At 35.7% G+C, this 15622-nt stretch overlaps 1 protein-coding gene across 1 annotated transcript in view; it reads right to left on the reverse strand.

Moving 5' to 3' along the window:
• MTREX (Mtr4 exosome RNA helicase) overlaps positions 1-15622 on the reverse strand; it is a 116813-nt gene that overhangs the window by 47245 nt on the left and 53946 nt on the right. Inside the window, exons 16-18 of the mRNA XM_014860340.3 lie at positions 11531-11681; positions 1222-1394; positions 603-671 (exon numbers count right to left, since the gene is read on the reverse strand). Coding sequence (XP_014715826.1) covers positions 603-671; positions 1222-1394; positions 11531-11681 — 393 coding nt within the window. The remainder of the gene's footprint in view (positions 1-602; positions 672-1221; positions 1395-11530; positions 11682-15622) is intronic.

The following is a 15622-nucleotide window of genomic DNA, read 5'->3' on the forward strand; positions in this document are numbered from 1 at the left end:
ATATATAAAAATCAACTGTATTTCTATATATCTGCTATGAAAAATTAAAAAATGAAATTTAAAAAATCTCATTTACAATAGCATCAAACAGGATGGTTGACAATTTCAAGATAGTCATTCTTCTAACAAATTAATGAAATCATCCTTGATTTTATATAAGTAACTTTTTGAAAGTATTTATATAAATAATGACCAAAATCAACTGTATTATTGCCTTCATTTAGAGAGAATAAGTAAAGCTGACCAGCTCCCCTAATTTCTTTTCTTTAAGTCTCTAATATATACCTAAATCAAAATTCTAATTTTCAGTGTCAGAAGCTTATTTTTTTCTAATATTCAAATTAAACAGAAAAATTACAAAAGAGTCATGAACTCAGAGAAGAAATTAAAATTTGTCATGAAATTAAAATCTGTTGTTCAGAAAATAAAAATACCATTTAAAGACAAAATTTAAGATTATTCAAAAAACTAATTCCTTATGGTGGAATTTATTACAGCTTCTCCTAAGGTAGTACTGTTTCTACTCTGGTCAATTTCATGAGTCTGAGAAAACATTTCACTGGAACTTTATAAACAATTCTACTTTAAGGTCAACGGTTTACCTTAACATTTGACTTTTTTGAGAAATTCACCACTACACCCCAGCCAAAATCATCTCCTTCATTCTTTACCTGAAAAGAAAGTAAAGCAAGTAAACAAGAATATTTATGTCCAAAAGGCAATTTTAGACTTCCATGTCCACATTATAGGTTAATAAAATTTTTTGAGTTTTCCTGGTAAAATATTTTTTGAAAGATCACAATAAACTTAAGGAAAAAGATATTAACCCTACAGAAAGAAATCACTGCCAAACTTCATAGGTCTCTAAACAGCAAGAACAGGAATCTCTCAACTGGCAAGCAAATGTTAAAAATGATATGATATATTTGTTCTGAGAATATTGGAAGTCTTTTACAGCTAATGAACTCACCCAGGACTTAAAACTGCCTTATTTTTAGGTAGCATTTTATAACTGGAAATATTTTCATGTTAATTCCAAAACTGTCTACTTCAATTTATATCCCCACAAATGAAAATCACTGGAGAGTAAAAGGTTCCCTCTTAATCAGTACCATGTGAAACAGGTAAAACAATATAATTAGTATAGCTCAACTACTGTAGCAGGAAAGCAGTTTATCAACAGAAAAAAATTATCATCTTTATCCAGAAATAATGACATACCTTTACCAAACGACCTGGTTGTAGAAATGGTAAGCAATATTTTGGTTTGTGAATATATTCTTCAATTTCTTTACCCAGTTTGGCAAGCTGCTGTCTAATCTTGTAATAGATGACAACACTTTCTTCATTTGGTATTACTATTTTATTATACTGTTGTTCTGAGCTCTTTACCTCTGTAAATAAAACAGATGTACACTTTCAAAAAATTATACACCTTATGTAAATTATACCAAAGTTACATCTTTTTTCCTACTACAATTGTAGGAAACAAAGTCAGTTTGCATAAATTAGGAGGTTTGGAGAAAAGCTTCAGAGATGACCTGTTGTCTAGTTTCTCCCTTCTCCATTAAGGTTTACCTTCTCTTATCTCTTCCCACAGTTCTCCAATTCATTGACTGTGAATCCTCAAAGTGAGTCTGAATCGGCAGTACTTATATCTGGCGAGTTAGTTCTCTCCTATGGATGGGGTAGAGGGTGTTATCTTTGGGAATTCTGGACCTACACTGTCCAACACAGCACTGTGCTATAAAACTTTATGTGATGGTAGAAATGTTCTATGTCAGCACTTTTCAGTATAACAGCTAGTAGAACACCAGCCATATGTGGCTATTTAAATTAGTTAAAATTAAATATTTAGTTCTTCAATCACATTAGCACCATTTCAAACGCTCAAGAGCCACATGTGGCTACTGACTTCTGTACTTGAATAGCACAGACATAGAACATTCCCACCATCACAGAAAGTTCTACTGGGACAGTACTATTTTGGACCTTCTAAGTAATATGCTGATTTAACTCTCAGCAAACAATCCAGTATACTAATATCACCAGGCTTCCACCACGACTTGGTCTCTAAAACTGAAGACAGGCAATTTAACCATAGTTATTTCTCTACACAGTCAGTGGTCAAAACACTAGCACTTTTCAGCAATTTTCCTCTTATTTAATCTAACCATCAATAACACCATTCCCTGCTCCAATTCTTGCATCTAGTGCTGACCTCCCTTCCTCACTCATTCCATTATGCCTCCATCCCACTGTGAACAAACACTATTTTGTTATAAAATTCACCATTAATGACATTTAGTATGCTCACAACATATGCAACCATCACCACTATTAGTTCTAGAATATTTTCACTACCCCAAAAGGAAATTCCAAATCCATTAAGCCAACATTCCTCATTCCCCCTTCTTCCCCCTGCCCCCAGCAACCTTTCTGTCTGTACAAATTTGCATGTTTTAGATATATCATATATATGGAACCATACAATGAGTGGCCTTTTCTGTTTGGCTTCCTTCACTTAGCATAATGTTTTCAAGGTTCATCCACGTTGTAGCATGTATCAGTACTTCATTCCTTTTTATAGTGGAATAATATTCCATTACATAGGTATGTCATTTTGTTTATCTGTTTATCAGCTGAAGGACATTTGAATTATTTCCACCTTTTGGCTTCTGTGAATAGAGCTGCTATGAACATTCATGTACAAGTTTTTGTTTGAAGATATTTCCAGTTCTTTTGATTATATCCCAGGAGTGGAACTACTGGGTCTTATGATAATTCTATATTCAACTTGCTGAGGAAGGGCTCAACTATTTTCCACAATGATCACACCATTTTGTTAATTAACCTTCTGAAAAAGTGCCCATCCTAGTGAGTGTGATGTAGCATCTCAATGTGGTTATGATTTGCATTTCTCTAGTGACTAATGATGTTGAACATCTTTTCATGTGCTTGTTGGCAAATTGTATGTCTTCTTTGGAGGAATGTCTATTAAAATCCTTTGCCCATTTAAAAATTAAATTGTCTTTTTGTTGTTGAGTTGTAAGAGTTCTTTATATATTCTATATACTGGACCCTTAACAGATAGGTGATTTACAAATATTTTCTCCCATTCTGTAGGTTTTTTATCACTTTATTGTTGGTGTCTGTTGAAGTGCAAAAGTTTTTAATTTTTTTGGGGGGAGGAAGATTTACACTGAGCTAACATCTGCTGCCAATCTTCCTCTTTTTTTGCTTGAGGAAGATTAGCCCTCTGCTGACATCTGTGCCAATCTTCCTCAACTTTGTATGTGGGATATCTCCACAGCATGGCTGATGAGTGGAGTAGGTCCGCACCTGGGATCTGAACCTGTGAACCTGGGCTGCTGAAGCAGAGCACGCAGAACTTTAACCACTCAGCCATATGGGGCTGGCCCCCAAAAGTTTTTAACTCTGATGAAATTCAATTTACTTATTTCTTCTTTTGTTGCTTGTGCTTTTGGTGTCTTATCTAAGAAACCATTGCCAAATCCAAGGTTAGGAAGATTTATACCTATGTTTTCTTCTAAGAGTTTTATGGCTTCAGTTCTTATATTTAAGACTTTCATCCATTTTTTGTTAATTTTGTATATGGTGTAACAGTTTAACTTCATTCTTTTGCACGTGGCTATCCTGTTGTCTCAGCAGCATTTGTTGAAAAGCAATAGCCCACAGATATGTAGGTTTATTTCTGGACTCTTTCAATTCTATTCCATTGATCAAACTCCTCTATTTAACCTGTGTGCCTCAGTTTCTTTATCAACAAAATAAGGATAACAATAGCACCCAAACCCCACAAGGCTATAGTTAGAAAGTAACTGACAAGAGATACGAAAAATACTTAGCTAACAGTACACAGCACACAGTAAACACTTAGGAAGTATATTACTACTGTATTATTTTTATTATCATCTTCAACTTTCTCAAAGACTGTTCCCTCTAACTTCTGGTCTTCTGCATTCTCTTAAGCATATTGCATCATCCTGGTTATTTATTTATCTTTTTGGATAGAAGTAAAAGGAAAAAGAGAAAGCCTAGGATCATGATATCAGGCATGGGAATTAAGAAAGCCAAGTTTTCGATTTGTGAACATTCCCTAATACACCACACTTTTCCACCTTCTGGCCAAATTCCCAACCTGCACAAAGTCATCCTTAAACAACAGCAGCAAATACAATCTCCTACTACACGGAGACAGAAGGTAAAGATGCCGGTCACCAACAACACGATCTTCTAACTTAAAAAGAAAACAACAAAACTATTACAAGTTTGTTCCTCTCTCCAATTTCCCAGGTCTTTTCCCTGTGCATCTTCTCTAAGTAGATGATACCACCTTCAAAAACTCACTTGCTTAGGAGGCATCCCATTAAAGAGAAAATAAAGAAAGAAAATATTTATAGGTCTCTTCTCTCCCTTCCCTCTGAATAGTGCCCACATGCCTCATGGGCAGCTCCTAATTCCCACTGCCACACTGCAACCCTGCACCCTGCCGCTGTGAACTGACCACCAGAGAGCCCTGCCTTAAGCATTTTCCTTCCTGCAGACTCAGCTTCAAGCTCCCTTGCCAGGCCAGGCCTCAGCTTACCTGTGTGCCCCTGGAGTTTTTATGTGAGCTCCTGTAAGCCCACCCTCATCTTGGACATCCTTATATCCTCAGTACCCAGCAAAGCCTGGCACCCAGTGCCTCAACACTGACTTCATCCACACTCCTCTCCAGCAGAAGGTGCAGACACCTCCCATAGCAGGAGGACTTCATCCTGCCTCATTTCACTCTTAGTCCTAGATAATTCCTTATTTTTGGAAAAGATTATGCCTTACAAACAACTCTTGACTATTCTTTCAATCACTGAGGATTTCTCACCCCTGTGTTCAGTTTTAGTCTATAGAACTGAGGCATGAAAGAATAATTTGGGGGTATGAGGGGTGGTCCAGAATAGAACAACCAATAGGCATTCAGAAAGCATTCCAAGAGGAAAAAAAAAGTCAACTCAACAGCAATCTCCCATTTATAAAGAGATAGAGAACAACCACCTGTGGCTGGTTGCTTTTAATTTTTATTAAAAACAGGCCTAGGAGGGTTGCAGGGGCAGAACCAGGAGCACAGATTAGCTCCACAGAACATTCTGACTCAAGCTGAAACCCTGAAATACAGAGCCAACTGAGGGTGTGCGATGGCAAAGGCAGCTCACACATGCAGAGGACTTAATAGCTGAGAAAGCAATTTTTTAAAATTATTTAATCTGATCTTCGTAATCTTTTTAAGTACCCAAAGTAGATACTATAATATCACTTTTATTCTTCTTGGACTTGAGTCACAATTAGGAAACCCAAATCACATGCCACATGGGAGCACAACCAAACATTAGAACCCTAAGATCCAGTTCTGCGATCTCCCTCATCCTTAACAATAAACAAACCATCTCCTTTTATCTCCAGCTGCTCAAGAATCTTTCCAAAATAAGTACCTACGTATAAATTTGCATCTGTTGATGATGACCATCATTTCACAAACAATTTTTGTAAAAATTCTAAATCTATAATTTTTTTCCATCTGTTAAAAAAATAGATATCTGTAGCTCTATAATGTACCATATTATTAAGTACTATATTATTATGTACTATATTATTAAGATCCTGCGCTTCAACAGGTTTGGCTTGGGGAAAGGGGGCCTAGATCAATTTGTGCGAAGAATTTCAGTATGCAATCTACTGGATCAACAGTGGGACAGCAACCGCAACACTATTCTCTCTACACTCTTCTCTCTAGCTCTCCTTGTACTTGACTTCTCTCTCTTAGAAAAGTCAACAATATTTCCATTGTACTTATCCCTGGTCAGATCTGACATGGAATATATGATTTATCTCTGGGCACCACATTTTAAGAGAGACACATCTAGACATTTAAAAAAGGACTGAAGGAGATTGAAATATTATCAGGGATGTGGGAGGAGACCCAGAGTTTGTAGACCGTTCCCTCCTCCTCAAAGCCTATCTATTTTTATTGATTGATTGATTATTTTAGTGACACTAGAGTCAGATGCTGCCAAAAACTCTGTTGGAAGTACTAAGACATGTTCTTTGGATTTTTTTTTCCTTTCTTTTTACTTCTAACTTCTAGTGTTTTGGACTCTCTTGGGCATTTGGCATCATCCTGGTTTTTTCAAATGAACTGCATCACTTCTTAGAGGAATTGTATTCCATTCATTGAAGACTAGAAGGCTACTCTTACCACATATTATGGCAGTAAACATTACCAGAAAAAGAAACAAAAAACCAGAAAAGAATATTTGAAAGACTAAAGGCAAGAAGAAGTTACATGAGAAGGAAAACTATACACTGAAATGCTAATCCTGTTGCCCCACCTAAAGTTACAAAGCAACACTGCTTGCAGGAATCAGTGGACCACTAAGCACTGACTAGAGTTGTTGATGAGAGATGATAGACAAAGAAATCTGGTTGGATGCTTAAATATTGCCCCTATCTTCTATTCCAAGTCACTTCAGTACTCAGACTACTCAACTAAAGAATCAAAAGTTTGAGAGACATTTTTAAGGAGTCACATGTATTTTGTATCTAGGGCTCTAACTACGGCTGTACACCACTCCCAAAAGTTAGAAAGTTTAGGTGCAGTCTGCTTTTTCTCCAAATTAAGGATCACATCTCTTGCAACCCAATCAAAGAGCAGACGAACCTCAGTATAAGAAGCTGGTTTCACTGCAGTGCGCCACCACAGGAAAGCCTCAGTATCTTAGGAGACAGCATGTGAGATATGGCCATAAACTCTTAATAGAGTTTGCAACTAATTTCCTCCTTCTGAGAGAGAAGGGAGGTGGTGGTTCCAAAAATGTATTCTTATCCTACAATATGTGCAATAGATACAGACCTTTGGATGATGGGAAAATGGACTGCTTCTCCCAGTATCCAGTAAATTTTGCAATAGGTTAAAATTTAAATGGCTTTACTGATCTATGGCAATACTATCAGTAACTAAAACAAGCACTTACTGAGCATTTAACACAAATTATCTCATTTAATTTTCATGAATTGGATGAACTAGATATTATCCCAATTGCATAAAAGAGCAAACTAAGGATAAGGTAGTCTTGATTCAAACCCATGTCTAACTCCACAGCTCTTGCTATTAACCATGGCATTACCTATTAATGAAACTAAACAAAAAGAGTAAAATTAAGACAGCATTTTTCTTTCCAGGAAAGGAACAGTGAAATTCTGGAAATTTTACTGTTATGGCTCACTGGAAAATCTACTGTGTATTCAGTAAATCAAAATGAAAAACATCTCATGTATGCCAGTCATCTAAGTTCATTATAAAAAATAAAGCATTGTATTTGTAGAATACAGATTAATTCTCTATTTCCAAAGACAACAGTCTACATTTTAATTTTGATATATTTAAGGTGGTAAAAATAATACAAGGTCTCTTGAAAAGGTAGTATCAACAGCAAAAGGAATTATACTCTTCCAAGTAATAAGTGAAATGGGAATAAACTTCATTCAAGATGTATTCTATATCTTAAAAGCACACAGGATAGCCCCCAAAATTTGGTCACACCACTCAGCCCGGCAAACTGGACTAAAGATGTTGTAATTCCCTCATCAGTTATCTCATTCATCACTTAAATTCCTACCTCTTCCATTAAAAAGTCTGTTATGCTTTTGATATTTAGTTTATTGGTTTCAAAATATTAGAAAAACAGGCCTTGCCCCTTTTGAAAACAGAGGTAGGGAAATGCAGGGATAATTCAATCATGAGAAGACTCAAGTGTATTGTGGTAACACCAGGGATCAGACTATGTCACTCACAATCCTTTTAATAGTTAAGTCAGTTACACCCACACTGAAAACAATAGCAACAACAGCTGGGGCTTGGGGAGATAGAGGACAGGGATGGAGAAATAGTGGTAACATTTAAGTTCATAGAGTGGGTAGCAGAACCTTGGTCAAAGTCATACTGAACAAACTGAGCCTAGCTAGAAGTTATAAAAAAAGGCTTTAAATAAATGGGAAAATACTCAGAGTTCTCCCTCTATCTCCCACTGTATCTTGGATATTTCCTATGAAATTACAAATGAATAATATAAGTGAAGTTTAAAAAGTAATTTACGAGGGGTGAAGGGGCATACTTATATGGTATATGACAAATAATAATGTACCACTGAAATCTCACTATGTTGTAAGCTATTAGGACCACAATAAAAAAAAAATTGATATTGCAGAGAGAGACAGAAAGAAAAGTAATTTACTTATTGTTGGAAGATACCATTTTTACAAAGAAGGGGGGCGGGAAGCAATGGTAGGTGCACCAACGTGCACCCTACTGCTCTTGATTATTTAGTCTCAAAACCAGTCTAACTGCTGGCTGTGTGTGTATGCATAATTATTCTAGTCATGCAAGACATAGTGATAACTGCCTATAAGGAATATTTTAAAGTTTATTTCTTTTTATTTAAAGTATTAAGCTGATTTGTAACCTTGTACTTGTTTCTTCTTTTTTCAAAAGATTGGCACCTGAGCCAACATCTGTTGCCAATCTTTTTTCTTTCTTTCTTCTTCTCCCCAAAGCCCTCTGTACATAGTTGTATATTCTAGTTGTAGGTCCTTCTGGTTGTGCTATGTGGGACTGCCTTGGCATGGCTTGATGAGTGGTGCTAGGTCCGTGCCCAGGATCTGAACCAGTGAAACCCTGGGCCGTCGAAGCGGAGTATGTGAACTCAACCACTAGGCCACCGGGCCGGCCCCCCTTATACTTGCTTCAATGACAGCATCTGAAATTTATATAAGTAATGAATTTCCTTCTTTAGTACCAATCTGATTTCAACACCATCTTACTCCAAATCTAAATCCATACTAAAATACTGTTGATATTTTTAAATTCTAATTTTTTTTTTTGCAGGAAAAGAACGAATTTATAGCTCCTTTAAAAATATGGTTCTCTGAGACTAGAATCATTATCTCCTTTCTCTTTGCTACTGCTGTAGTTTATCACCAAGATAAACGGCATTAAATACTTCACAAGAAAATAATAAAATGTAGTGTGACCTGAAATTATACATGTGTGACTAATTTTATAAGGTGTGTTTTAAAAATTCAACAGCTTTGCTTGTGGAAATTTAAGTAAACGTTAAGTCTTAAAATCAGCTAACTCAAGTTTTTAAAATCACCTTGTTTTTTTTTTTCAGTCAGAGAAGTTACTACTTCTATTCTCACATTAAAAAGGGATGACCCATGCCTTAATAAAAATAGCACAGCACGGCTTAGGAGTACAAGATTCCGATCTCAATTCTGGCATCAATAAATGTGTAATCTTAGAGACACTGACAACATCTGTAGGCCTTTTTTTAAATCTGTTAAATGACGCCAAAGTTCCTTTCAGCTCTGTAGTTTGTAATGAAGAAGCCTCTCTTAATTAAGAGCTGAGAAATCAAGGAAAGAGGAAATAATTACTATCTATCATCCAGGTAAGGGTAAAAAAAGAGAGAGAGAGAATTTAACTCACTTCCATATCCTATGACTTTCTCATTTTTAAAAGGCACATTACTATACTTCATTTACTTTTGGCTATATAAAAACTGAGTGGAGGGGCTGGCCCCGTGGCTGAGTGGTTAAGTTCGTGCGTTCCGCTGCAGGCGGCCCAGTGTTTCGTTGGTTCGAATCCTGGGCACGGACATGGCACTGCTCATCAAACCACGCTGAGGCAGCATCCCACATGCCACAACTAGAAGGACCCACGATGAAGAATATACAACTATGTACCGGGGGGCTTTGGGGAGAAAAAGGAAAAAAATAAAATCTTAAAAAAAAAAAATTTCTAAAAAAAAAAAAAAAAAAAACTGCCCTATCCATCATGCCCTATCCTATCTATCATGATAGAAAGGTATCTCAAACTTGCCATTATTGTTAAATAAACCATAGTACATCTACAAAGTAAAAATATCATGCAGTCATTAAAAATCACACTTTCAAAAGATACTTGAAATTAAGTTTTAAAAAGCCAGAATTAGTGAGTTAGTGAATGTAAAGCATTTAACACAAGGTTGTGCATAGGTAAATATTTAACAAATGATACCAGTTATAAATATCATCATTACTATTACAGAAACTGCATATTTGATTCTGCCTTAAAAAAAAACCCAGCACATTGGGGCTGGCTTGGTGGTGTAGTGGTTAAGTTTGCATGCTCTGCCTCAGTGGCCTGGGGTTCATGGGTTTGGATCCTGGGTGCAGACCTACACACAGCTCATCAAGTCATGCTGCGGTGGCATACCACATACAAAATAGAGGAAGATTGGCATAGAAGTTAGCTCAGAGACAATCTTCCTCAAGCAAAAAGAGGAAGAATGGCAACAGATCTTAGCTCAGGGCCAATCCTCCTCACCAAAGGAAAAAAAAAAAGAGTATATGTACGAGAAAGAAAAATGATAGAAGAACTACAAAGTATTAAACAGTGGTTGTGTGGCTATCTCTGTGTGAGATCACAAATGATTTTAAATTTCCTCTGTATCTTTTGCTGAATTTCCAGGTTGGTCTTTCCCTTTACAATGACTATGCATTGCTTTTATAAGATTTGCCCAAATCAGTATTTTATTTTTATTTTTTTAATTAATTAACTTTTTTAAAGATTGGCACCTGAGCTAACATCCTGTTGTCAATCTTTTTTTTTTTCTCTTCTTCTCCCCAGAGCCCCCCAGTACATAGTTGTATATTCTAGTTGCAGGTCCTTCTAGTTGTGCTATGTGGGATGCTGCCCCAGCATGGATTGATGAGCAGTGCTAGGTCCGCACCCAGGATCCAAACCAGTGAAACCCTGGGCTGCCAAAGCAGAGCGCGTGAACTTAACCACTCAGCTACGGGGCTGGCCCCCAACCCAGTATTTCAAATCTTTGCCTCTATTATGAATTTTAATCAGCTCTGTATGATGATCAGCCACAATATCCTCTAAGATAAGGATAAATACATAATTCTACTTGAATGTAGTTACCATAGAACACTTACTTTGTGGACTTTAGAAAGTATTATCTTAATATTAGGAGCTAGAAATTCTAAAAAAGCTGAACTTAAATCCAAGTTAAAGTATTATGTTTCCTTAATCATTCATAAACTTATGCTATGGTACTCTTTTATAATGACAAAATGGGAAGAGCAAAACTAATATATACATGCTTCTTACAGATCAAATTTTAATATACCAGGCTTTTTGTTTTATCATTATTGATAAACATGAGTTATCATGTAGTACATCTATAACAATAAATTATACTAAATTTGAATCAACTGTAGAAAGGTGTGCTGTCGGGGTTTTCTTACTTTCACTTGAAAATGTCCTAGTTGTTTACAATGAGCAGACTGTAGTTCTTACTTCACTGTATATAACGACCAAGATTTGGCTTATCAGATAAAAACAATGGCAAAAGCAGCAATAATGCAGTGATCTTGCTATTTAGTATCCTAGCTAAAGGAGGCTCTGTTACGGTTATTTTATACTTACTTTCTACTACTCCTGGAATGGCTCTATAGTGCTGAAACTGGTAGAAGGATTTTTCCAACATGTACTCTGGATTAATTTCTTCTACACGTAGTAAGTTCAAAACCATGTTGTAGGTCAAATGAAAAGCACTATTTAGAGGATCAGCTGATCCCTAAGACAGAAAAAAAATGTTAATATTGTAGGTTTTTCAAATAAATTTACACAAATATTTTTAACCTGTTAAATTGCTTAATAATTTAGTCTATGTTAAAAAATACTATACAAATATATTAATTTCTTTCCTTTAGAGGACCAATACAAAATGACAAAACTGTTCATCTCTGGGGAATTGAAGAGAAAAAAAATTACTAAATAGGATAGTAGTAGTTAAAATACTATCTGCAAGTATGTTTAGCTCTCTATCTTCTAGGCACTTGACAGGATTATACATTTTGCCCCCACAGTGGTTGGGGGAATTAAGCTGTGGTGATGTGTTACTTCCAAGCCAAGCATTTAATTGCCAGTATGAAAAGCTATCTTCTCCCTTTTGGCACAGTGACTGACAACGTTCAAGATGGTGGTTTCTCTATCAGCTTGCATTCCTAAACAGTAACAATGAACAGAACCTCCCCTATAAACCTGCAGTGAACAGGTAAGAGAAATAAACTTGTAAGTTACTGAGATTTAAGTTTGTTACTGTAGCATGACCTAACCTGTGCTGACGGAGCACACTAAATTTATTTCAGAATGATACTGAGATAAAAATTAGTATCTGAAACTCTCAGCTTCCTGGAATGACATAAAACTGCTAGTGCTTCCCCCAAATTTGCAGACCATTCTTTATCTACACTTTGAAGATTCCTCTTTCTTCTCCTAACTCTGGCTATTACCAAAGAAGGGCCAGGCTAATGATCTGGCAGAAAAAGCATTTGTCTACAATAATGTGACCTTAACTTGAAATAAGATTTATATCCAAAATACTTCTTTGAGTTCTAAACTTTTCCTTCAGCAATGTGTGTTCAGGAACTTTTTTTTAGGATTATTCTTCCTAAGAATAATCATGTAGTTATGTGGGAGAATGACCAAATTCTTGGGAGATGCATGCTGAAATATTTAGAAGTAAAATGTCACAAAACATGCTACATATTTCTAAATGGCATAGAAAAATACACAAATACTCTTACAGTAGCTGACTGAGGTCCATAGGCCAACTTTATTGCATTCAGAATTTTAAATGTATGCATATAGGATTTTATGAGGAGAACTTTCACCAGTCTCAAATGGTGGTACTTAAAAACCAAAAAATCAAGGCCTCTCACCCTAGGGGGATAGTTAGTTAAGTCCCTAAAACCTTGATTTTTATCCAGTTTCCTTGAAATAGGGCCAAAGGCAGATGTGAAGTCAGTAGGAAAAGCACATTCTTGGGGAAGAGAGTAATTAAACTTCAGCTACTTCATAATTTTGCAAACAGACAAAGACCTTATTTTTCTGTTGTTTTTCTATTATTTCCCCCTTGAAGAAATTCTGGGGCTTTAATGTTGCAAATGTTTATTTCCAACTTCAAGCTTTGTTACTATATCCTCAACTGCTGTAGAACACACCTATCTGACTTCTCAGTCACCTGAAACTCAACATAGCATTTTGACATCGTATCCAAGTGAGCCCAGAATAGTCCCAATTTATACCTACTATACTAATGCAATTATTAATAGTCTTCTTTTTCACTCTTACAGTATCCTAATTTGGGTGCTAAATAATACAGTTATACTATCTAAAATGAAATTTATCTCTCTTGCTTTTTCCCATTCCTGAGTTTCCCTCTTGCATAGATTAATGGTTAGCGAGATTACTCATTTAAGTTCCAATTTTAGAGTTCTCTGTTTCTTTCTTCTGCTTTATCCGTTTCTTTTATTTTAGTCACTCAACTGTTGCAGATTATTTCCTTAATACATTTTAAGATTAGTTCTTTTGTTTCTTTACACTGCCATCACCCTAGTTCAAAGTTTCATCAAATCTTATCTAGATTACTACAACTATCATCCTTACTAATCTGGTTTCAATTTCCCTTCCAATTTATTTGGCATGCTGCTGCCAGACATGCTGAAATATTTCACTGAAATATGATATCCTATTAAGAAATAATAAATCACTACTTAACATCTCTGTAGACCCTGAAATTTAGTAGGTCGTACCAAATTTTATTTTCTTCCCACGAAATAGAATGGAAAATATCATGACGTCTCGCCAAAAAAAAGGGTAAATATGTAAGGTGACGGATGTGTCAATTAATTAACTTGATGATGAGAATCATTTCAAAATGTATATATATATATATCAAATCATCACTTGAAATAAAATTACAATTTTATTTGTCAATTATACTTCAAAAAGTTGAAAAAATAATGCATTGTGGTAGAAGTGTGTTGTTTTAAGAAACTTTTATTTCAGATACACACACACACATCCATACACAGAAGTAAAGTGCACTGGACATAATGTAATGAACTGTTTCATTTGATAAGGATCGGGGTAAAAAAGTTTGAAAAATACTAAGGCTCAGGTCCAAATACCCAATTTAGCAATCAAGGTAATAAACTCACCTGTCTCATCCATAAGTATCCATACATCTCCTTTGATCTAGTAAAACTAAGGAACACAAATGCGTGTTAACTCTTGATTCTAAAGCCCCTTCTCTTTTCTGAAATGGCTTTCTTGTTAGCGCTGGAAATCAAATTGCAACTTCCACCCCTGCTTTATACCTTGAGGGATTGCCTCAGGCTCTATTTCCTGCATAAAGCCTTAAATCACGATCACCTAACCTAGAATTACCTCAAATCTCCCTAAACCAGAGTTATCAGAATAATCTATATTCTGGCATCTAGCTGTATATTGCGTCTTGTTTACTTTTTGTTCTATGTATATAGGTAGTCTCAGTTTAAAAATGGTCACCATCTACTTAGGACGTAGCACGTGCAAATCACTGTACTAAGTAAGCACTTTAATAAACTTTCCATTCACAATACTCCTAACAAAACAGATTCTGTCCTCATTTTAAATAAGAAACAGGTTACAAGAGGTGAAGATGCTTGCCCAGGCTAAATAGTTAGGAGGTAAAACTTAGGACTCTCTGGGCTAAACCCCTCCCAAAGGGCAAATACAAATTGCAACTTAGTTTACAGCCCTGTCTTTTCAATACTCGCATTAATAAAATCATAGGAACCCTCAAATGTTGGTCAAGTAATTCTCTACTTTTTATGTATTTAACTTGATCAGTCAACTTATAAAATTCTTAAATAATATATCAACAAATAGCCTAATAAAAGGGTCTACCCAAAATTTAACTGGAACAAGACAGGTAGCCAATGATAAGTAAAGACTTTAAACTAGCTTCATTATAGACAAACTCTGAAAGATTCTTTCAGTTGTCAAATTGCTCAATGAAAAGATGTTAAGATTGAGAAAGCCAAACATCAATGTTAATTCTTTTTTTTTATGATTGGCCCTGGGCTAACATCTATTGCCAATCTTTTTTTTTTCTTCTTCTTCTCCCCAAAGGCCCCCAGTACACAGTTGTACATTCTAACTCTACTATGTGGGACACCGTCTCAGCATGACTTTATGAGTGGTGCTAGGTCCGTACCCAGGATCCGAATCTGTGAAACCCTGGGCAGCTGAAGCCGCTGAAGCAGATCGCACCAACCTAGCCACTAGGCCACAGGGCTGGCCCCACAACATCAATTTTCTAAGTAGTTTTTGTAATATTACCTTTTGTATGTTATTCTACTTCTAATGCTCTCTTACATTTCAGAATATATAGTTCACTCAGGTAAGTAGTTTAAAAAATTGCCAGTCTAAATATTTTTACATTTTGAACCATAGTGGTAGAAGACAGAATAAAACAAATAAATGTGGTTCTTCTTACTTCTCCAAAAAATGTCCATAAGTAGTTATCTTGAGTACCTCAGAGAACTAACCTTAAGGGAATAGGTATGGTCTTTCTGAAGTTCCAAAGACTTCAAATAACCAGTAAGGTCAAAATTATTTTTCCTTCAAATCAGTTTAATTCTCCTTATCCATTAACAATGTGGTTCATTGTTCAAATGAACACACAAC

This window comes from Equus asinus, chromosome 10 (genome assembly GCF_041296235.1).
Source record: "Equus asinus isolate D_3611 breed Donkey chromosome 10, EquAss-T2T_v2, whole genome shotgun sequence".
NCBI classification, from domain to species: Eukaryota; Metazoa; Chordata; class Mammalia; order Perissodactyla; family Equidae; genus Equus; species Equus asinus.